The following is a 25336-nucleotide window of genomic DNA, read 5'->3' on the forward strand; positions in this document are numbered from 1 at the left end:
AGCGAGGTGCATACTTTGGCAAAACATGCACGAAGGTGCGCGCTGAGTGTATTCGTGGCACATTTGTAAGAAAAAAGGGAAGGAGATAAAAAAAATTGGAAGGAAGTATAAAGAGCGTAAAGCCTGGAATGTGCCTGAATGGAAAGAGCACAAAATATTTTTCCTTTAAAGGTATACACGCGTATACATATATACATTGCAGCTATTGTTGAGTTTCATTTGTGCTTTTATAGCTGGACAATCAGTTGGTCAAATTTGTCAGATTGTCATGAGTCAATGGAAAGAGAGTTGATGTTTGCGTGTTCATTGTACGTGTGTGTGTGTGTGTGTGAGGGGGTGGGGAGAGAGAGAGAGAAGATGGGATTGCCATTTAGCCAATAGCAAGAGACCCTGTCGTAGCGATACATAACGATGTAACGACAATCGGAAACACGAACAGTGCTATATCGGAGGACAGCGTGTATCGACTGTCGAGCTTCTGCGGAAGCGAGAGAGATTAACCTTTGACCCGTACGACACCGTCGCACCAGATACGCTGAAATTACATCTAGCCACTTTGTGCCGTATCTTTTATACTATATTTACAAAGGGAAAAAAAGCTAAGCTCGTATTCCTCCCCTCCCCCTCCCTCACCCTTCCAACTCCAACCCCGACTCACGTCATTCTTTATTTGCTCCCATTCTTGCAGCTCTTCCCCTCCTCCAATTTTCCCGTCTTCAATTTCTATCTTCTCATTATTCTTTCTTCTCTTGTTTCATTAATTTTTTGCACTCAACTTTTTCTCCAGGAAACACCTGATCGAAATAAGTACGCTCGAGGTCGACGATTCAACCAACATAGAATGGACTGCAGGGTTTTTCCGCAGTTTTACTCGTTATCTCCGGTATCTCGACGGATGGTGCGGGGGAAGAACCGGAGGTACAGGGTGATTTGACTCAGACAAGAGGTTAACGCTGAGAAATCCGAAGATTGTCGTTTGGGGCTAATTACGCGTCTCCGTATAATTGACTAATTAACGGCGCGTTCTTATGCCGAGGACAGACTAGCGAACGTTGTAACGACATGGCTGTATAATAATTCTTCTGGCACATAATTATTAGTTCCACGGTAAATGTGTATTATGCAGATAGGTTTTCTATATAGACGCAATATCGATTAACCGCTATATGGGTATTAGATTATTGGGCCACCGGGATAAAATCCCCGTTCTTTCACGACTCTGCGTAATCCTCTTTTTCGTAGCACCGCACCACTTTCACCCTTTACTACGGCCTGTAACCCAGGCCAAATAACCAAAAGCTAATAATGCGATTAAAACGTTTTTTCTCTCTCGTTTTTCAATTCTCCCTCCCCAAAAATCCCGTGTTTTTAACGCAAATGAAGAATAGGAAAAGCCCGATAGAATTTTCTCTTCCGATCCCGCAGCGTTTAGCGTTACGAAGAGTGAAAATAAATAAAAGGGAGTCTAGATGGCTGAAATTGACAGTGATCCGTTAAAATAATTCGGCATTCATTCTTTGACAAATGTTTATCCCGCTCGTATGGCTTCTTTTTGGCAGGTGCACTATAAATAATATGCGGTTCGGTTGAATTGGATTTAATTAAATCGTTTGCTGATGCTGTCCGTGTAAATCACTCTAGCGATTGGTTGGGAAAAAAGCAACGTGTCCGTAAATGTTAACAAAAAAATACATAATGCTTGCTTGACCGAGAATAATACTGGCAAATTTTTGGATGCGCTGCTACGCTGCAGTATTGCACCGCGATTGAACAAATGCAATTCAAGCAGCTTACATTGCTTCTATATGGCACAGTTATATATATATATATATACGTGCATGTATGATTTTGCTGCTGTTGTTATATTGTTGTTTTTTTCTTAATCAAGTCGAGTGGATGGGGCGTTTCATCCCCTCCCTTTTTTTATCTTTCATTTGTTAATTAATTGATAAGAAAATCCCGTCCCGTCCAAAAATAGGAAAAGCTGTGCTACTTGGCCAGTTTGAACGCAATCGGTTTGGTTGGGCTTTTACCCAAATTGAAGTGGAGTTCGAAGTGGATGGAGAACAATGGGGGAAAAAATTTGCTTCCGCGATAGAATGAGATTCGATTGGCGCGAGTGCAATGCCCGGGGGCTGGGCTGGTAATTAGTACTCACATTTGATATCGAGATGAAAAGGGTTGCTCTCGCCGTCACCTTCCTGATTAATGCCGATGCAGGTGTAATTTCCAGCCCTGCTCCGTGTCACCGTCTGAAGTACGAGACTCTGATTGCTGATTATCGTACCAGTGGCCAAATTATTGTACAGTGGCACGCCCTGTCGACAAACGTTTCACATGTCTTTTAAATCATATACACTATTCATACGTACTACAATATATATATATATATATATATATATATATATATATATATATATATATATATAATAACGTTAATAAAATCCTTAAAAGCAATTGGCGATTAAATTTTCTGGCAAAATTAAGCGGCCGCTTCTTATAAAAGCATTAATAGAATAACCCGATTAATTAGTTGGGCGGGGGCAGAGTGCGTTCTAAATTGGATTTAATCGGATGAAAAAAGCAAAGTGAGTTACGCGAAGCATAATTCGACGCGCGATGAAAATCCGATGGGAAGAAAAGAACGCGCGCTCAGTCCACACATTTGAATTTTTCAGGGATCGAGGAGGATTCGCGGCTTCTCCCCGCGATCGGAGGAGGAATTTTCAGTAGGCCTTTGGGAGAAGCTGGGAAATCGCTGCAGTTTCCGTCGGGTCTCTGATACCTGTGCTCGTTCCGGTCGCTCCGACGCGCAGCACTATTTCGCCATATCAGGCAGCGGAAAGTTTTCGCGAGTTGCTATATACGTTGACTTTGACTTATCGCGCCCGTTAATGCTACCTAGAAATTCTATCCGTCATTCGACGCCGCTCCACTATAATACTAATTTCGTCGGAATATATTCTTGTCCTTTCCATTTCAAATGAATTCCAGCTGCGGCAAGATTGATGTTCTTTCGTCAAACAACTCTCGCGATCCATCGAGGGACTATATAGCGACTAGCTCATATCGTTCGCTTCGCGTCTTATGCATACGCGGACTGTATAAAAATTCAACTGGTTACAGCCGCGCTATACTTTATAGGTATAAAAAGAAATGCTTTCGGATAAAAATAATAGCGACGAAAATTTAAGCAGAGCGGGAAACCTGGAGAAACACACAGACATGTATAATATACAGAAGAATATATATATAGGTAACTGCGAAGGTTTCGCGCATCTCAGGACTCTGTATAAAGCCTTTGGAAAGCGGTAATAATATTCATGATGGGGTTGAATGAAGCGAGGAAATTACAGGTTTAATATTGGAAGGAAGAGGTAGAGAAGAAAAGGAGAAGGAAGAAGAATATGGGATAGCGAAGAGGCGCATAAAGCTGAATTAACAAGATAAGATCGGTATAGTGATTCGGCAGTTGCCGTTGGAGATTGCAAATAAATGTTGATTGTATCGGTGGTTCGCGAAGATATTCCATGGATTCAAAGCTCTAAAGGGATAGGAGCATATAACCGGAATGAATCCTAGAGGATTTCTCGTAAAACAGTGGGTCGTTCTATTGGCAAGAGCCGCTCTGAACACCACGGCAAGACGATTTAATCCTGAATATCGAATCACAGGTGTTCTCGGCCGCGCACCCGCCCCCGCCACCGCGTCCTCCTCATCATTCGCTCTTGATTAACTTTTGTCCCATTTTCGTCCGGACGATCGATAATCGTGCAAAGAAAGGCTGTGGGCTCTATATATATATATATATATATATATATATATGGGGCACAGTGCGCATATAATTATGGGAGTGTCGTGGTCGTTTAACTTTTGGCCAGATGCAGGATCTCGCATCGATGAGTCGTCGCGCGAGCCGATGTAGGTTATTCGGATCACGATCTCGATTAACTTTTGCTCGTTGAAGCGATCGATTCGAAGAGGGAGTTGCTCCCTCGGTCGTGGATCGTGCGGCTGCAAGGTTGCAGGTGGAAAGGGAGGGGGGATCAGTATGCCGGATAGACAAGTCGCGTCGTAAAAGCCTGTAAACACGAAGGCATGAAAATATTAGTTATATATACTCACGTTGTGCTTCCAGGAGACCTTGTAGACCCACGGATTTGATTTGATGTTGCACTCGAAGTAAACGTCGATACCTTCGCGAATGGCACTGGAATTCAGACTACTGCCAAGCTCCAGGGTAACCACCGGTACGTCTGAGAAGGAACGAAAAAAATTCACATGAATCATCACGGCTCGCAACATTTGCAGAATAAAATAACGATAAGATAAATCAACGGGGATATCGGCTTATATATATCTCGTCCGCGCTTTAATATTAATTCGCCAATGTTCGTGCGTCAACAACAAATAAATCACGGGCTTAGCAGGCATTATTTAATCAAGTAAAATGCAAACATTTACTTTACAAAACGACCAATTTTACGCGCAACATTATTATTTCTCCCCATCAGCTATGGTATATACATGGTGTTATTCCTAGGGAAAATCGCTCTTTAGCCGCGAATTAAAAAAGAGATTTAAATCTATCAATCACGCGGCTAGCCCATATAAGATGAAATTACTGCGAAGAATTTGCCAATTCGAGCAAATTGGTTGGAGAAAGGACGACGCGACGCGACGGGAGTAAAATGCTCAAAGTTATTCCTCTTCTCTGTTCTACACTCTTTATATATATATATATATATATATATATAGGTACACTGTATCGATTCGGAGGAAACTACGAGAAAGAAAAGAACAAATGAAAAATAATTACAGGCCGAGCGTGTCAATGGCGAAGCACGTTAGTGGAGATTAACGCCCAGTGATTTTACTCTGTTCAATATAAAAGTTTTCGCGGCTGCCACGGGGGAGGATCGATTTTGACGTAAAATTAATGGTAGCCACCCTCGTCACACCGGAAGACTTTCATTTTCCCTGTTTCTCACCTCGCCTCTCTCGGTTCACAATACGCGGCGCCCTAGCTTGCTCCCGACTAAAGAGTTTTTAGTCGCAGCCCCGCGCGTGTGTCACCTTGAAAACTTCCATTAGCTGCCATGCGTCTTTTCCGACGATTTTATACCACGCCAGAAAAATATTCGATCTTTTGCAGGGAACGCGCGCGCGCGTCGGAAAGTCGAGGATGAAAAAGCTGTGGCCTCGTCGAGATTCGAAAAGCCTGGCGTGACGTCGCGCGAGAAAAATCGCTCATTCTCGCGGGAAAAAGCTCCGCCGTATATATATATATATATATATATATATAAAATAAGGAATTATTCGTCGGGAAAGTGCGCCGTTGGGAAGGAAGAAATAACGACGGAGGGATTTGATTGAATTTTTGGTATTATTGATACGTACAGCAGCCAATGCAGCAACGCCTCGGTTTTTCGCAGCGATGCAGAAAGGAGCTGTGCATGGTGCGCGGAACTCGGAAGCATATCCGGTTTTCCGCAGCGGCGTATCGCGTACAGCTGAGAGGAGAAATTCCACGCGTGGAATTCTTCAAAAGGATCCGAGAGAGCGAAGTAAGAGGGGAGGGCGTTTGGTTGGCGTTGTTTCTCGAAAAAGTTTCAGCTTCCTTTAGCCGAGAGCGGTTCCATCCGCGTATATATCCGGAATCGTTTTACTTTCATGTCCCGCGTCGTTACGTAACGTATTGTTAGGCGAAACGCGTTTATGCCAGCACCGCGCAAACTGCTCTCTTCTGTCTCAAGACGATGCGGAAAGCAGTTATGAGGCGCGTAAACAGCGCGTATACAACGTTTGACAACAGCAGCATTTTCCCCTAGCCGACACCCCAACGATAAATTTACGGCCCGCGTAATTCCACTCGCTTTAAATAATAACTCCCCCCCCCCCCTCATCCACCTACGAAATTTTCTTTGGAAGCTGCAGCGGTAGCAGGAAAAATAACGAATGATGAATCGACGAAAAGCAGAGCGAAGGGAATAAAGCTCCCCCCCCCCCCCTCCTCCTCCTTCTCGTCGGCCGATCCGAGCATTTTTCCATAAAGCTCTCTCGTCCTCGGTTGACACTCGGGAACGATTAGCTCGGAGAAAATCGCTCTTTGTGAAAGGCGGACGAGCCGGAACGACGCGATGGCTGCTGCACGCGCGTTTTTATTTGGACGAGGCGAAGCGCGCACGCCCCAGTAAAAACATGGAATTTATAAAGTTTGAAAAAGACGAGCTTGCCGTGGCAAATTAAAAAAGAGAGAGGGCTTTTCATTCTAAACGTAATTTCATGTGTGCCGAGCGGCCAAAGTGAAAGAGTTAATGAAAAGTCCGTTTTTATCGCGAATGTGCACGAAACAATAAAAGCCACGGGCTATTGTTATTGGCGGATGGAGTTGAAAAATGGAGGAAAGTTGGTACTACGGAGGTACAGTGCACGGCAGGGCTACTTACGATAAATGTTGAGTTTCCATCCATCCTCCAATTCGGAATCTGGTATACTCGGTACACTGGCGCGGCAGGAGAGAAACTTTCCGGCGTCCTCGATGCTCGGTACGAAGGTGAGTGTACTCGTTGTAGTGTTTCCGTCCGAGCTGATCTGTATGGAAGATTTCATGAATTTAAAATAGTTTGCCGAACAATTTAATAATCCCGTCGTTCGTGTACGGGGGCTATCCCTTTAAAGATGCCACCAAACTTTTTGCCAAATCAAATTGAATTTCCGTATTCCGCGCGATTACACCCCGTTCGCTGCTCTCTCGATCCTTATTACTCGTCAACGCGCTTAATAATTCGATTTTTCCCTCTCCCTCCACACACACACAATTCCGTAACTCGTATTTTGCCTCGCGCGCGTGGAAACGCAAAGATTATTTAGTGTTTACTCGTTACATTCCGCAAAGTACAATGGACCAATCGATGTGCGTGTAATTGGAAGAAAGTGGATAATTAATAAAGTGGAAGCGACCGAGGCAGTTAATTTAGGGTTGAAACTCTCACCGTTTCTCGCGCGTTCCGAAGGGTCATCCTACCCTTGGACCAGGTGATTTTCGGGCTTGGCCTTGCCCCGACGACCTCGCAACCTATCTCGTACGTTTTCCCGGCGCTAAATGGTCGGTTATCTCCTAGCATGCGAACCCACAACGGCCTCACTGCAACAGAATATATATATGTATGTATAGTTTACGCCACTTTGGTCCCAAAACTGTGGTTGAATTTTCAGCAACCCTATATCACGTGTATTACGATCCTTCGATTAAAATTCAAATTCTTCGATATTTTGGAAGAGAGAGAGAGAGAGAGAGTGGAATTATGGCAACTGTGTTGAAAGATGTCTCTCTTCCATAATATATTATATATATATATATATATATATAATTAATTATAATAGGTATATTAATAGCTGTTTGAAACTGACGGTTCATGTTGAGTTTGATCGAGCTGGATATCGGCGCGATCATGTTGTTATTGGAAGCCTGGCAGGTGAGCACCGTGTGCAAGTGATCGCGAGTAAGCTTCTCTAATTGAAGCACGTTGCGAACTCTTTTCGTATCTATCGCCACGTAGCTGTCGTCCAACAGAGCGTTTTCTTGCCACCAGGTGACGCGGGGCTGAGGTCGACCTGAAATTAACCATTTCGATCATTCGATCCTCCCAATAAACCCGAGCTAAACGATCCAATGTGTTAGATCGTTATATGTATATAGCATAAAAGAAAATATGAAAGCGTATATAATTACCACCAGCAGCGTCGCAAGTGACGTTCAGAGACGCTCCCTCGCTGTAGGGACCGAGAACGTAATCAGGAATATGAGAACCCCCGTCCTTGTCGAGGATGCTGAGCCTCTGCGGTGGTACTGCAATTATCATTCGGAGACGACAAGATTACATTAATTGTAAATGATTTCTCCATTTAAAGGATATTTATGCAGCACGATTTTAGTAGTTTTGCAGTGGAATAAATATGCGAGTCTCGTTGGAAGCTTTCAAGAATAGCAAATTATTTTGATGGGAAGAAAGTACAACGTTGCAGCGGGAATGGGTTGAGAGGCGAGCGGCGTGCTGCAAGAGGGAGAAAGAGCAGAACGAGAAGGAGCGAGCTCGAAGGAGAAAATGATGCACTATAAGTATATAATGGGAAACACGAAGGAGGACGACGTTCGACTGTGGGAAGAAGAACGTTGGCTCGCGGGATGGTATTATAATAATTTTGCACAATAAGAAATGTCTTCTCGTCTTTTTCTCTTATGCTAGGCTCCAGGCCGTCACGCTGGGGGCTTGACGAGCTCCTTCAAGTGAATCAATTTGCACTCCTGCCGACGGCCAGAATAATTCAACGCGAGGCCAGACGAAGCCGGACCGAACAGCCTGATTATTTTTTCTCGCGCGGCGGGAAATGAAAAAATAGCAACATTCAAATCGAGAGGAATTTTAACTCGAGTATTATCGACGCTGGGGAAATTATTTTTTTTTTTTCTGAAAAAACTGCGTTCGCGTTCTGTATATATATATATAGTACGGAATATACAGTGCGTCTGGCCTAAAATTTGCACCTGCTAAAATCTCCGGTTTTGTCCGAGTTTAGAAAAAATACTGAAAGAGGTCAATTTTAACTATAAGGGGTGCAAGTTTGAAAGTAAGATAAAACTTGCCCCACACCCTCGAGTTGAAATTAACTTTTTTTTTAGCATTTTTTCCAAAAGTAGGGCAAAGTTGGAGATGTTATGGGGCGTAAGTTTTAATTCAGACACGCTGTACATGGTCTATGTTCTACGATAATATTCTACACGAAGGTAGAATGTGGTGGAAAGTATATATATATATATATAGGAGTAGGGGAGGGGGTGGGATCACAGGGAGTGTGCTGTTGACTCGGAGCAAATCACAGCAGAATTAATACTATTTTTTGAGCAAACCTCTCTGAAATATGTACTCACTGATAACCGTAAGATTGACTTTGCTGTTTCTGGTGGGGGATTGTTTGAAGTCCACTCTGCACCTGTAGACGGCGGCGTCGCTTTCGCGAACATTATCGATCATCAGCTTAGCCGGTGTTTCCGAATGGTGAAAGAAAGCTCGGTTCTCCAGGCTCTTGTTGTGCCAGTGTTTGCCCTCCTTAACCTCTCGACTCCTCGCGTCGAAACTGAAAATATTCCAAAAAATCGGTGGGTGTACGTATGTGTGTGTGTATCATCCTTCTTCCGTCTCTTCTCGGCTCCACCAATTTTCCCATTGAGTAAAAATATTTGTCTAAGAGTGAAACTGCGCTGGTATTGTTGTACGGTATACGTATATATAGCATATACATTTACTATTCAAATTTCAGTCATTATTATTCAAATATGCTAGCGCAAAGCGTAATAACGGGGAAAAGCTAGAATATAATAGAGAAGGAGGTGATAATATAATCTAAACGGTAAGGAAGTTTGCGCACGTAACCATAATATTTTATATTTCTTTAGCTTTTCGCTACATTTTCCCAGTCGACTATGATCAGTGTGTACACAAAGACTTTTGGAGAAGCTCCGTCTCGATATCCACGCCTGCCGTGCTCTGAATTTCATTAAAGCGATTTTCGCCCTCTCCCCCTAGCCTCGAGTAGTAAAAAAAAGGAACTATCCATTAACATGCTCGAATATATTTTAGTTTAGTTTTGTAGCAGCGCGATATTCCAGTCGCTTGATTCTAATAATAATAATAATTAGTAGCCGACACTTTCTTATCTGACGCCGATTAATACGCGCGATAAACAAGTTTCTTTCGCTCGTCAGAGTTTTTCGGTAGAGCTGACGGGAAGGTAATCAAGCGCGCGGAGTTGCAGCAAGATCCGGCTCGGCGTTAATTAACCTCGCACGCTCGTTACGAGAATTTTCAAAATGCAGATTTTATTCTCCCTCGATACCGCTGACTGATATATCATTGATTTATTCGTCGGCTACTGCAATAAATATATATATATATAGTAAATTCCATAATTGGATGGAGGAAAGAGGAGGAGGAAATTCGCGAAGAAACGCTTTATATTATTGTAGGTGGAAAATTTGGCGCAATGCGAATGCTGTTTTTCGGGGTGAATTTGACGGAACGAGGTTGTTGTAGTTGGAAAGTGGAGAGAGCACGCGCGCACAGACGCGCGAGATGCGTAGGGTAAAATATGTATATGCGTTGGGGTCGGTGATATAATGGAGCGGCCATCCGACTAGGGGCTGCATGGATGATAATAATTGAGTCGGAGAGGTAAATCCTAGCAAAATTTTTGTGTTTTGCTTGCCGCCACTGGATTTTCCTGTCAGCGCTCATAACTCTCGGCGACCGGTTATATTCGGAGATTAATTTACTCCCGAAAAATGCACATTCAATTACGAGGTGGCGTTTAATACCGGGCATTATTAAAACGCCTGCAGTTGACACGCCGGCGAATAGATAAATATTCCTTCACAGCTTTAAACCTTTTATGGCGCGATCGAGCATTTGCTCGTAAAACAGCCCCTGCCATAAGAAATATCGTGTCAATATTTACCGAAAAATATTTTACACCCGAGGCGCCGTCAATGGCCCCGAGAACTCTTGTCGTTAATTGAAATCAATAATAAAAATCATTGAAATTTTGCGCGATTTTAAAAGCAGAGGAATAATACAAACGCATATATATATATCCGTCCCATCGTGCTCTCTTGCGTGTTTGGCAAATTTATAACAATATAGTGCTATATCTATATATTCCATAGCCGTGCAAAGGGAAAAAGCAGTATCGCAGCGGTAAACAATTATTTCAGAAAATCAAATATTTAAATTGTTACTGCAGCAGTTATTAAATTTCCAATAATACGTATTCTGATTTTTAAAGTCTTCTTCATAGAGGGCAAGTGTTGCTAAACGTTGCAACAAATTTTAGTTTTTTCGTTTGTTTACCGCTCATACGGATTTCTTCCACTGCAGGGTGGTATATATAGACCTGTACTACTGGAATGGGTCATATAGCTCGCTACATACGAACAATATACATATATATATATATATATATATATACCGAGCGAATTTTCACGCGGAATTCATGGAGGAACTGCGTGGAAACCAGATCGAGTTAGAAGGTAGGGAAAGGGGGGGGGGGATTACATAAAATTGACATAGGTGGTGGGGCAGGCAGCGATCAGCGAAAGAAATTCATTCCGGCGGAAAGAGAAATCTGTTTATATAAAGATATGAAATGAAAAGCTTTTCCGGTGGGAGATTTCTCAATCCAATTTAAAGAAGCCGCGCGGCTTGGCATTGGCAATGGTAGCAGCGAGGAGGCAGAGGGCAGGCGGCGGCGACGGGGCCGGACCACACGACCACGTCGAGAACGCGGAGGATCCCGACGCGTAAAACAAAAGCCGGGGCCAGTTTTATCTTTGGCAATCTGTTACACCGCGGAAAGTTTTGACTTAATAAAACCCTCCGGTGGAAAGTGGTCGAGCACCGTTCCGGGCTTTATATGCGACGGAAGAAATAATGTCGTATCCATAATTTCAGAATGGGATACCTTTAAGCCGGTACAATTCATATATCAGGCAGCTTCGCGAGAGCCAATTCGCTATATGGAATGGGGAAGAGCACCGGCAGGAAAAGACATATATTAAGGGGGTCCGTTCGTTCGCTGCTGGAGCCGAGCCGGGGCTTTCGGGAGAGGTGGTGTGATCCTGCCTAGACAGAGGGAGAGGAGGGAGAGAGAGAGGGGGGGGGGGGGATTAGCCAAGAGGGTATAGGGAGCTCTTACAATTTCCCCACAACCACGCGCGGTATAAAAGATGGGATTTTTGCTTTTCCTCGTTTCCATGCATAAGCGTGGTGCGATATCAAGCACAGTTGGAGAGATGCGAAAGAAACGGGTTTAACTTGGGCGGCTCGCCGCAGAGAGAGAGAGAGAGAGAGAGAGAGAGAGAGAGAGAGAGAGAGAGTGGTCCTCCGGTACCGCCCATTTCCACCAGTTACACCAATCAGCCTCGCCCCGCCACTCAATAATTTTCCTCTCCTTCCTTTTTCCCACATCATTAGCACATAATTATCGACCGCTCGGAATTTAATCTACCGCTTGCTCTCTTCCTCCAAACCTCGCACGGTCCATCTCGCCTTATCTCTCTCGCTAATTACCGCCGAAGAGAAAAAATATCCCTATAAATAATATAACGTAAAACCTTGCGAGTAAAAGTCAATCGCTTTAATTGCGTCTGCCACTTGGCCTCGTGAGAAAAAATAAAATAGACTTTCGTATTGAATTTACATAATACATTTATACCTTCGGCCGAATATAGAGTATATAGATATCGCTCGCGATTAATCGAAGGATTTGATTCTCGATAATCTGGCCGTTTCTAAGGTATTCGTACGCGCGCGTATAAATTTTACAGTAGCCGCGGGCTGGATGCACCTGCAGCTGTTTCGGTCGCAAAGAGTGAGTTAGGATGCAGGGGGAGATAAAAGTATTTCGGGAATATGGGAGAAGCAGGAGCGTATATAGCGAGCGACGAGCGACGAGCAGTGTCCAGTAGCATGCAGGGGGGTTTACTGCGTTTACTGCAGGCTATATGGAGCAGTTTGGCGAAAACCGGTCCTTCGAGGACGTTTATAGTTTTATAGGGCTTGTCGCAGCACCGTTCTTACCGAGTTACAACCGTCCTCGGGACATTCGAGGGACGTGGCATTGCGGCTAGGAGGCAACGTGCGAAATCTTCTCGGTGTGGACCTCTCTTGGCTCCTTCCCCCTCCCCTCTACCTCTGCCTCCCTCTCTCCCTTTCTCTCTCGCATCGTTTTCACTTTTCACCCGAAAACCCATAAAATAACGCAGGCGCGGCGACCCCCTGCCAAACTACGCTTATATTTCATCCCTTCTCGCGAAAAAGAGAAAGAGAGATTGCGGATGCCCTCTGTTAATATCGGTCAACGAGGACCGCCGTTTCTCCAATTGAAAAAGGAAAATACACAGCCCGGAAAGCTTTTCGGACGCGATAAATCTTTGCCATCGTCTTGGCAGAATTCAGTTTTCTCGATAAATGCGATCGTGGATAAAGATAGCGAGGCTACGAGAGAAAAACATGTTTTATTTATAAGAGGTACTATATAGTTTTCAGTTGAAAGAAAAAAAAAGTGGAGGAAAAAGAAAGAAAACAGGATCGTTTATAAGTCGGCCAATTTGTTCTTTAATCAATCCCTGGAAAGACCGTTGACCAGCCCAGGGTAAATTTCTTTCGCTGCTGAGTAACAAAGAGCGCGGCTCTCTTCGGTGGGAATAATTTCCACTCGAGTAAAAAGTTAATCCGTTCGCTCGGCTGGTCATTGTCGAAGAGTTTTTGCAAATTTGCGCTTGTAAACGACTGTGCGATGAGAATACCGACAAAAAGCTATAGGTTTATTTGGAAAATCGGTGCGCGCCGTGAGAGAATGGGGTTTTTTTGTTTCCACTTGCTAATTAGTTGGGATTGCATGGATCCATTTTCGGTATATATATATATATATATATATATATACGTATACACATGGGTGTCAAGGGAATAGGAATTGCTGATATAATATATATATATATATATGGAGAAAGGGGCTAACTTGATAGTACAAAGTCTTACCTGTATATCGGCGTGTCCGATTCCTCCCTGTACCAAATAACTAGGTGAAGCTTGTCTCCGGAGACTGGCGGGATGACGTCACATGGTAACCGAGCAGTTCCACCTGCCACCGCCTCGGCATTTATCATTGTCACTGTAATGACAAAGTCAAGCTGAGAGTTAGACCAACCCGTGCAATAAGAACGTGTACAAAATTCTACGTCTTAACGACCGTGCTTTATATTAACTCGCCGGAGAAAAGGGCAGAAGAAGGTGTATGGGAATAAAAAGAGTACAAGTGAAAGAATAAGAAAAAAAAAAAGAAAAAAAGAACAGCAGCCCAACACACTGCGCCACTGCACTTTTCAGTCGACTTCTCTCGAGAAAAATTAGCGCGTTATACCTAATTCCTGCTGCTACGAATTAGATAGAAACTCGAAAGTTTCTTTAATCCAAAGAAGGAGATAGCCAGCATATACTTCGCGTTCGTGTTTCTTCGAGATATCCTACGGAGTCAAGAATTTCCGAAATGAGTAAACTGAGATTCCTTTTATCGAGATTATACCGGAATGGAGCCGCGCAATAATTTTTCACGAATGGTGGACTTTGGATAGCCTGGATGCGCAGGCGGATGATTTTCATGGTTTTTAAAAAGTCAGCCACAGTTTTCGTTCCAGTTCGGCTGGTACCATCAAAATTTTCACTCAAGTTAACCAGCCAGCCCTCGTATCGTAAAAATCTATCCGCACGATTTTACTCGTCCAACAAAGTCCGACCCTTCATTACCGGAATGGCTGGAGTGATGTAGGGGGTGGGACGGTTGGTTTGCGAAGCTCGTTAGGAGCATTACGGATTAAAAGGAAAAGCAAATGAAACAGTTTTTTGCCACATTAGAAGCTAGTAAAAACTTGGGAGAATCCGCGAGAATTCGGAATAGCGCTGCGTTTAATTCCAGGTGTTTTTAGCGCTGGGGAAGGTTTTCGGAGAGGGGGAGGTTAATTAGCAGAGGCGTGGGGTTCGGGTGTTTTGACGGGCAGGAAGTGCGGAGGGCGAGTGTGACAAAGTTGGATGTAACTCAAATATGGTCTGTATCTAGGAGGAGAGTCGCGTCGCGTTTCGTCGATTGGATTCGCAGGCGTTGAATGTGCAGGGAGAGCGAAGAGGAGAAGGGCCCTTGTAGTGGCAGAAGCGACGACGGGCGACGGTAGGAAAATGAGGTGGATGAAGAGGAGGGTGTGGAGAGGGGGGGGGGGGGAGGGGAGGACGGCTCAGGCGAGATGAGTCGAGGAATGGACGAGGGCGGAGAGAACTGCTAGGGTGGTGGCGCCGAGACAAAGGGAAGCGGTGGTTGGTTCCCGTACATTAATTACTCGGATGTTATATGCATGTTGATGGGATACATATGTATGAGCCGTGGGGTAAGTAAGTTGCAACGGATGTACCTATGGGAAACCGAGAAACATATACTCATGTAAATGTCACTGAAAACTCTTCCCTTCGATTATGCTCCGTCCGTGCATGTATATCGATTCTTCTCCCAAAAACCTTATACGTCCTTCCCACGACACCCCCTCCTCCAGCCCTCTTCCTGCTTCCTACAGATTCATTTCTCGCATAGATCCTGAATTTCTAATTCGAAAAAATTCACGCCATCCGCCAGATAAATTGGCCAGATTTTTTTTCGAAGCTCTCTGCATGATTGGAATAAAGAAGACGCGTGTATGAAAGAAAGGATATAGTGTGGAGGATTTCGAGAGGGACGGGACTGAAAGATTTTCGTGGAGCTCGTCGCTCGGCTGGATTTTATTTTCGAGCACGAGGAACTTTGCTAAGCTGTGCGTGTCGCGTGATTGTATCGGCTGCCACGTGTATCGTGAAATTGTTTTGCTTCTAGCGAAACGAGTATGCCGGGCACGTTTCCTACTTTTTTCTTATTTCAGCTAGAACGTTAAAATAGATCAATGAGGATCGCTACGGCATTGGCGACATGGCGATACTAGGCCAACGACATCATCACCCCCTACTACTACTCTCTCTTGCATACACACACGTACATAGAAGCGTGCGCGCGCGCGTTACAACCCTCCTCTCAACGAAGGAAGCTTTATTAGATTTCCATGCTGCCTGACGTATATTTTATTCCATTTACACTTCGCTTCCCTTTATTTATCTTCCCCTTTTACTTTTCACGGAAATATTCTGCAGAAGCGAATCCTCCATTCCGATCCTTATAATTATCGTGCTTTGACAGTGTCCGCGCGAGCCAATTTATTCGTATTATATTTACAGGCGCGGGAAGCGTGCTTTCTTTTTTCGCTGGAAATTCCAATCTTTTCGGGACGGAAAAAGTGGTAAATTTTCCAACGAGCAATATGGTCCTTACGATTGGGGTCCTTTGGGGAGGTAATAGAAAAAATCGATCGCGTCAATCAGCGGGAGGGAGAAATCCCACGGGAGAGCCTTTAACTTCGATCCTTCACTTTCTCCGTTCGGCAAACTTATCCCTCCTTAAACTTACTTGAACCTTAACACTTTTGCATCAGTGGAATTTCTTTTTTTTTTTTTTTTTTTTGCCCTCTTCCCCCACTCTATTATTATGGAGGGAGAATGGCGAGAGAAATTCTGTTATAGAAAGTTGTCGGCTGACGTAAGAGAAATTGCGTGGCAAAGTTGACGAAAGCAGTCCTGACTGATGGGGAGGGAGTTCCAGGATAATGTCGGACTACTCGGTTGATGACGGTATATATATTCGCAACGGTACATTTTACAGGGTGTGTTGATAGACGGTACGTTGCTAGGATTAAGCCATCCTCATTCGAAACTACCCCAAAACCGTCTTCTACCCCTTCGTCTCATCTTACATCCTGATCCTCTTAGCCTATTCCCGGAGGCAGGTTTTTCAACTATACCTTATTCCGTATTAATTATTATTATACGAAAGCTCGCGTACCGGTAACGAGCTACTCATCCCAGGATTTGCATTGAATTATTTTGCTATTGCGCAATAACCTAATTAATTCCATGCACTCGTTCGAGTTTGTAAAGTGTACGAATAGTTGTGTTTAAAATATGGATAAAAAAAAGCTGATGTTTCGCTGCAGTATACAGTGAAATAATAATAATAATAATCAAGAGGCACGATAACCCGAGGGCGTAATGCATGTTTATGGACCAGAGGAATTTTCTGAGCTCTAATTTTACGTGCTTAAATATGGCGATGAGTTTGGACGGACGTTAATCGAGTGGGTATAGTCTATGCTGGATCGAGTACCGCGATAATGATAATTACCATAAACTCAACTTTATAACGAAAGGCTGGGCGAACCGCGGAATTTGCATGGAGTTAATCAACGCGAACGCGAACGCGCGCGTGTTGCGTTGAGTGGCGTGGCGTGGCGTGGGATGGCGTAGTGGTGGATACGACCCGCACACGGTCTCGTGTTTCACGGAGATGCACCCCTATCGAGGCCGTAACACAACAAATCTACGAACAATTCTGCGGTATCACGGCGGCGCACCTGGCTCGCTGGCTGCGCGACTGCGACCAATTCTATACGGTTCCGGAGCCAGCCTAATGACATATGGTGCTTGCTCTCTCATGCAGATTTTTTCACGTGACTTTTCTGCCATTTCGCGCGAACCATATGCGTTCCTCTTTTCTCTCCGCGTCAACGGGGGAAAAAAAAAACAAACGACAACTATTTTCTTCCAACCGTTGCATATTCGTCCCGATATAGCTCCGATGCAAATCCTTGCGGTGGATTTTACATGGTGTAATAAATAATGGGTTATATGCATGATATGAGAGAGAGAGAGAGGGGGGGGGGGGGAGAAGTTAAGGTAGGGCAGAAAATAGTCGTGTAATATCGAGTGATATCGAGAGAGAAATGGTTGTTGCTCGTGAATTTGGTGGCTTATGGCGGGCTGTTTCGACGTTGGAGGGTCGGTCGGCTCGCGTGGAAATTTCCGGCGGGAAAGCGTAATTGTTTCGAAGTTGCGTCGTCCCTAGTCCCCGGTACTCACTAGTCGCTTTGGAAGCTGAAACTCGGCAGTGCTACGAGACGTACAAGAGAAGTTCCGGTCGCCATGTTGCGGCTCGCTCCAACTTAACCTTACCCCCTTTTCGTGCTATAGCTATATACGCGCATAGAACATGCTATGTATATTATAAATATATGTATATATATCGAGTCTCGCGCGATACGCTGAGACGCCAACACGAATATCCAACGCAACTTCCTTCCGGAACGTGCCTTTATTCCTCCGGCTAATTTGCCGCAGGAACTCCCCTGCAGATCGCCTGAAATTGCCAAGCTCCGTTTCGCCTTTCCTCTTTGCCGTAGAGGAAACTTAACCCGGATACGAGTCGGATTCCATTCTCTTATCAGACTCGCATATGCATGTAGCTTCCGCGTATAAATATCAATTCGTTTCGCCCTTTTCAACCGAAATAACCTCCCATATTATCGATACTTGTAATTTTTCCAATGAAAAGTCTAGCTCGGCTTTAAGACTCGCCCAACCTTACCTCCCCCCTTCCTTTCTTCGCCCTTTGGCTCTCGTATTTCCGGTCCACTCTTCGCGCAGCGCTCCACACAGAACCCTTCGTTCTCCTCTCCCTCCCTCCATCCCACCCTTCCTCCTTTGCAGTTTCGTAACGAAGGCCACGCCACGCACACTTCATACACAAAAGCCTAGTACTTGTGCACTTGTTTTCAAACACTTTAATCAACACGCAGTACGTCTCCGGAATAATGTAAAATACCGGTGAACAGCTTCTTCACAAAAGCTTCAAGAAATCTTTGAACACGTGACAAACAAGTTTCTCTTCTCCGATGCTTTCTCTCGCTCCTATATATATATATATATATATGTGTGTGTGTGTGTGTAAATATACAGTTGGCTATAGACTGTACCGAGGGTATTTAACATTTCCACGATGATCTCATCAGGATATATTAGAGATACAAGTTTATTACGGAATATCCGTATTTCACTCACATCAACGGACAACTGAGTTTCAGCGAAGCGTGTTTAGAAGCTAAGTACGTGTATATGGCAAGGGCTCATCCAGAGCCGGTGTGATTTCTAATCATAGTAGCTGCTGCCCAATCTAGTTAATGTAATCCGCTTAAAGGATAATGAACGCTAAGAGACAACAGGATACAAAGTGCGCGTTGACCAATGAGAATGACGGGAAGCACGGATAATAGCCAGCTCGTTGCAATGCTGCCGATACAATGTCCCATCAAATACTCCCTAACTTACTTCCGACTATATGTATATTCTATAGCATCCACTAACCTAAAGCTAATATATCCCACCAACATTTCCCAAAGTATCCAATCACTAAGCTCCTAATCCAAAGTGATTAACGTACTAAAATTATTTTCACCTTCCCTCCTCCCCCCACCGCGTGCCACGGTCAATTTTATCATGACCGAGGAAAAAAGAAGGGTTAAATGCAGCAACATAGTCGCGCGAGAGAACAAAAGTATATTCCAACGTTTGATTTTTCCCTCCATTCTGGCACGAGTCGGCACTCTCGATCGGATAAGTCTAAAGAGGATCGTTAATAAGAGACGAATAGCGCTAATTAATTAATATTCATCGGTGGAGACCCTCGAGAGTGTGTTGCAATGGTAGCGTAGGGTACACACACACCCTCTCTCTATATATATAGACTCCACCCCATCCTTCTCCTCTATCTTTCTGACGATTTCCAAGCTACCAGCATTGCCATGTCGCCACTCACACGGCATATCTACTTGCTTTAATTGGGATCAGCTTCCCGACCACTCGGCACGAGACAAATGAAAGAAAGCGAAAAGAAGCGTAGAGAAGAGTGCACGCCTGTACTTACGTGTGTGCGTGTGTGCGTGTGTGCGTGTGTATGAGCTATGAGGAAGAAAGAGGAGAGAGCGGACTAACGGGAAAGAAAAGGAAAGGGACAGCTCGATGCACGAAAAGTACCCGTTCCGATTCTCTGTCTAGTATACCCCCCCCCCCCCACATCCTCCTCTTTGCATCTTTCTTTCCCTTTTCACATTTTTCCTCTCTCTAATTCTTTCACTCCACTGATTCTCCGTTAGCATTCGTTTTTATTCAAGTGCCTTTCACCCTTCCTCCATCCTTTTTTTTTCTCGTCACTTCATCCCACTCTCCATTTATACTTGCCCCTTTTCTCTCGTTACTCTCTCTCTCTCTCTCTCTCTCTTCATATTCTTTCGTACTCCATGTTTTTTCTTGTCTCCTCGGCCATCCCGTGCGTTTGTTATCCTCAGTCGCTCTTCCAACAACGATGTATAATGAAGCTTTCGAATAGGGAATATATAGGAATGTTTGCTGGAATTGTGGATAATAAGCACTTTCGAATGGCAATATCGGTGTTTGGTTCTCGTCAAGTGTATCGATTTTCTCGCATCGGCAAATTCCTCGCCCGAGGCTTCGCGAAGCGCCAATCTCTTAGTTGGAGCCTTCCACTTTCACCCTCGCCCTTCGTATTTACCCCGGCCAATAAACATATAGCTCTCGCTCACCTCATATTTTCTCATAAATACTATAATTTAATTAAAGGCGAAATAGAGGCACACGCTCGTAGCCGCGACGAAGGCAGGATTTGTAAATTCGTGTTTGTCTTGGCGCGATAAAATTGCCAGGTAGAAAGTTGGAATTTTGATGAATAAAGGGTTGCAGTACGCTGTATCGTGGCCCTTATGAAGCTGGGCTGAGGGAACGGGTAAACATTGAATTAACCGATAAATAAAAATAGAGTCAGCGAGCGTTGGTTTTGGTTCGAGTTGAAAGGCTGGAACGTGCCTTGTAGGCAAATGGGAGAATCCGGGAAATAAAGCTTAATTGTATAGCCTTATCGGTGTGTTTGGTCGAGGGGCTTGGCGACCACTCTTTCAGCACTCTCTCGTAACCCCTCATCAGCGACTCTCGGTCTCTCCCTCTCGTTCGCAGATATGTACTATATATATATACGCACAGAGCCCTCAGCCCTCTGAAACGAGCACTCCGTTGTCCTTCCACGTGAATTCTCGTTAACAAAGTGCGCCGGCTCCAACGCGAGACGAGAATAGTCGCCTGCTACTTGGTAATATCGCGCGAATAACGAAACTCTCGAGAGACACGCATGAGAGGGCAGCCAGCAAGCACTGCGAGCAGCAGCAGTACAGCACGGCACAGCAGCAGCAGTCAAAGGGAGCCAGCCACGACAAGTATAGTCTGCGACCTTTTAGAGTGCCTCGCAAACGAAGAAATAGTTCTCAACCAAAATTATGACATCTGTCATGCAGCCAAATAATCATGCAAGCTTCCACCTTTCCGACGCTCGTCCGACCAAATGAAAAATGGCTCCCCTCTCCCCCAACTTTAACAAAATAGCCTGCTTCCTGCATCTCATCTTTTATTTTGCCTGGAATTACAAGTATCGACGAGGCAGAGGAATAAAAGGGCAAAATTGTTTATGCAAATGAAAGGGGTATTATATTTTACTGTATCTTATATATGGAGGTTTTACAATTGAGCCGATTAAGCGGGGGATATATCTATATATACAGCGAGCGAGGTAGCGAGCGAGTAAAGCCCGAAAGAGTGAAGTAACGCAGAAAAATGTAGCAGGGTAGCTCGCTTGATTGGCGGCGATAATTCTCCATCGGAATCGATGGACCGCCTATTCTTTACTCCAACGACGACATTCCTCCTGATAAAACGCTAACTTCTCTCTGCTGCGGACTTTGTGAAAAACGAATAACAGTGACTCTAGTCGAGAATTTAAACGTCTGAGAGATATTATATTTCTTACGCTCGTTTCCCCAAGAAATAGAAATGAAATAAACAAAATTGTATATACTTTGATAAGAGGGAAAAATTGGAAAAAATGGAACTGTATAGTTAACGATAATGTATAGTTTTTCGGGGCACAAATGAAAAGATTTTTTACGGAGGGGAAAGAGTTTGTAATTGTTATTATTATTATACGGGAGCGTTATATCGGTAAGTTTTCCAATTTTAGAGAGTATCGTAATTTGTTGGGAGGAAATGGATGGATTTTGAAGAGAGGGAGGAGGTACTTGTATATAAAGAGGCGAATTACAGAAGAAGCGAGTTGCGTATAAGTCACGGTGGGATGATTTCCGTAATGCGATTGTAAGTTATGGTGGTCCGAGTAACGAGTCCGCCATAGAGACGCCGATTGGCTGCAGACTTTGTCCTTTATTTTACAATGCAACGTGACTGTATTGCCGATTTGCTGCAAAAGCTGCGAGAGATTCTGAAAGGCAGGAGCCTTTGTACGACACGGTACGCCTCGTGGCCGGTACATCCGGCGGATTCCCCTCGCGCGCGCGCAGCCTCCGGAATCTCAACAAAAGAACGCAGGAGCCAAGCACGAGTTTCAATTTGCACCGGGACCCCCTTAATTAGCATTATCAGAATTGTGTTAATTGCGTGTTGTCTGACAAACGGATTCCGCAATTCTGCCACAAAGTTATTTTGCTCGACGCTTATCGGTTAATCTCATTATTCAATTATTTTATTCGCATGCATATATCAAGTAGTGTAAATGGCAGTTGATAACGTGAGAAGCATGGTACACTGCAGTACAGAGATTTGCATTAATAAATCCGAGCCGCGGTATAGTTTAATTAAAAATTCACGACGAGCCGTTTAATATTTAACGCAATAGTTAACGTACAATCCAGCTTTAATTAATAATCTCTCTCTCTCTCTCTATCTCTCACCTACTTCTTTTTTTATTTTGCGTACATGCAGCCTATATGTCTGTATTTGTCTAATTGCAATATCGCGGCTCGCTTCGAGCATCAACCAGTTTTTCCCCGTTGCTGAGCAATTGATAGGCTATAGGGAATCAGTCGATTTCAAACTGTCCGCCCACTGTCCTGTGAAAACCAATTGCAATTTAACGTATCACTGATCATCGTAAGATTAATTTCAAATATTATTACTTGACATACAATTAAACATGAACTGCGCGGTTGAAAATATGGACTACAAAACTCTAGAAAACGTGCCTCTCTTCGTCCGAATGGCACTGATTCGATAAAATTTACCACACGGAATTTTTGGTTACACACATAAATTTTCATATTATCGCATATTAATTAACTATAATGTCGAAAGATTGGCGAACGTTGAGAGTTATTACAAATAAAGGGCTTTAGGCAAAAAATTCAATTCATGCTTCTGCTATCGAATTGGTAATTAGCTACCAGTATTAATGTAATTTTATAGAATTTCATTGGATCAAACTCGTTACTCCGTTTTTAAAATAAAAATTTTATGAAATTTCTGTAATGGTGCCATGAAATTCGCGATTATTGGGAAATAATAGATAAGCGATAAATTCAAATATAGTGTGTTATGTGAGAATTACATGAAAATTTGATCAATTCAATTCCCTCGCCATACATAACAGCAAACGACATTGCTGTTGTTATCGTAAGATTTCGTTTTCTGCTCCCTGTGCTTCGGTATATGTGTATCTGCAGGCAGCTGCAGAGGTATTAAGCTGAAACTGGTGGATTCGATAGATTAATCTCTGGGGATGTGACCTCCGTGGTACACGCGTGTTTAATTAATTAATTATTCCTCCTCGTAACTCCCCGGAAACATCGATAATCCGCAACAGCTTTCGTCCAAATAATGTCTCTTTGAACAAACCAATAATCGTCCACTTTTTATTTTGTTTTTATTACTCTTCAAACATCCAAACGAAACAATAAAAGCTATGGAAAATAATACATCAGGAAATGGAAACACGACTGGTATATTATTTGGGATAAATTTAATTTCAACGGGAGAAGGGGAGCGCTGTTTCTGTTTTATTTTTTTATTCTTCTTTTTAAGATGTAGGTAAGGGTACACCGTAAGTGTGATTTTTATTCCGACGACGGAGAAAGGAATATCCATCCCGTGCACGTGTTCGGATTATAATGGGTACCCACATAATTATTATATACGGGGACTACGAAATTCAAAGGCGATTGAATAGCATAGGAACTCGCGCCCGGTTCTTGTAAACACTTTAGGAGAGTCTCCAAGGACCAAGGAGAGTGCTCGCTGATTCGTTAGGCTTTGTCAGCGGCTGCTCACTGCTCGCCCTTTGCCATGTTCCTTTTGGTACAAGCCCAGAAGAGCCACGAAATTCTTCAGCTTCGACCTTAGCGAGTAGACATCGTTTCGGAACTTACATCGACCTCTTCGCAATCTATAAAGCCCTGCATTCCTTCCAGGAACTTCTCAACAATCCAATATCACTTTCTTGTCTCCTATCGAACTTGTCGGGACAGAATTTTGCAATAGCCAAATTGCTCCTCTCGTGCCACCACTGGTCGAATTTGCTGAATTTATTGCAATCGACCATGCGACAAAATCGCTGAAAAAGATCATCTTTCTACTATTGTTCTTATAATCAGCTAGAAAATATAGAGGAAATTAAACTCATTAACCGGTGAGCGTATATATGAAAACGCTCCGGGTTGGGTCCGAAGAAATTTGATGATTAGTCTGTATATTCGAGCCAAAGTAAGATACCGAGTTGAACTATTTAATTAACTCGACTAACTGGCACTCTTACTTAGAAATACGAAGATTATACGTGTCACGGAAAGCTAACTAGGATGAATATTCGTATATAATTTACGCACGAAGCAACTACTGTACATCAGGGTGTTGTGTCAGTGCTGAAGGTGTGCCAACTGATGGACGTATATATAGGAACTCACTTATCTTCGAAACTCCCAAAGAGAAGTCAATTTTTTCCGAGGACCTCTTCTCGTACAAATAAGGATGGACTTTGGATGAAGGTCCTATGAAATAAATTGATATATATCTATCGTAGTTATAGAAGTACTTAAGTGTGTTCTCTCTCTCTCTCTCTCTCTCTCTCTTATGTCCATGCTCTGGTGAATCTTTAATTAGCGGTACACCCTATATCATTTAAGAAAAGAATTAACCTTACAGAGATATGCCTTAATTATTTTTCTGATTCGCGATATTTACATATATACATATATATATATATATATTTTTGAGGCAATTGATGGATGATGCATGGGTCCTGGGAAAGGATAATTACGGAGAATACTCCAAGAGACCGTTGGTGAATCCCCGCTAGAGCAAATTTTAGGAAAATTGGACAAGTCTTAACGTTTTCATCGCACTATTACGTTGGAGTAATCTACTTATCCTTATCTCGACGATTCCGTGAAAAACAGCGTGCTTGACACCAGGCTTGAAAAATTAATTATGCATTCCATCAAGTGCAGGAAGAATAAGACTTGGCGGAATTAGATAGCGGAGAGGAGCAGAAAGAGATGGGTCGAGGCGTTGAAAAGAACCACGGGTCGTCTGAAATTCAGCTGATATACCTGGCGCTATATCGCTATATTTCTTGTGCTTCTCGATCATAAGAGAAGCGTTTTCAACAAGATACTTACACTTTTACGCTGTTAAATATTGAAATAAAGTAGTAAAGAATTCGTAATTAAAATTTTTCCTTGATAATCTCGTAGGGGTGAGGAAAGTTTTCAAAGATCCTGCCATCTTTTTAAAGCGGAGCAGTCGAGACGATGAGTTGGCTGGCAGCAAACGAGGAAGAATTTTTAGTCCGCAAGGTTTATTTTATTAGGGAGAAAATTCCATGACTGAATGAATAATATACTATGGGGGAAAGAACGTCAGTTTTCAGCCGTGAGCAAAACCTAAATGGAAAAGCCAGACTAAGAAGTAAATCG

General features: G+C 43.5%; 1 protein-coding gene across 6 annotated transcripts in view; it reads right to left on the reverse strand.

Annotated features, from left to right (window-relative positions):
- Window positions 1-25336, reverse strand: part of LOC136780134 (neural cell adhesion molecule 2-like) — a 162516-nt gene that overhangs the window by 15408 nt on the left and 121772 nt on the right. For all 6 annotated transcript variants that reach the window (XM_066738260.1, XM_066738264.1, XM_066738263.1 and 3 more), the window contains exons 3-10: window positions 13596-13728; window positions 8933-9138; window positions 7736-7852; window positions 7414-7617; window positions 6996-7147; window positions 6450-6594; window positions 4126-4256; window positions 2159-2318 (exon numbers count right to left, since the gene is read on the reverse strand). In XM_066738260.1, the coding sequence (XP_066594357.1) occupies window positions 2159-2318; window positions 4126-4256; window positions 6450-6594; window positions 6996-7147; window positions 7414-7617; window positions 7736-7852; window positions 8933-9138; window positions 13596-13728 (1248 nt within the window). The remainder of the gene's footprint in view (window positions 1-2158; window positions 2319-4125; window positions 4257-6449; window positions 6595-6995; window positions 7148-7413; window positions 7618-7735; window positions 7853-8932; window positions 9139-13595; window positions 13729-25336) is intronic.

This window comes from Prorops nasuta, unplaced genomic scaffold (assembly GCF_024137725.1).
Source record: "Prorops nasuta isolate Cenicafe-Biocafe unplaced genomic scaffold, Cenicafe_Pnas_1.2 PNAS00018, whole genome shotgun sequence".
In the NCBI taxonomy this organism is placed as follows: Eukaryota; Metazoa; Arthropoda; class Insecta; order Hymenoptera; family Bethylidae; genus Prorops; species Prorops nasuta.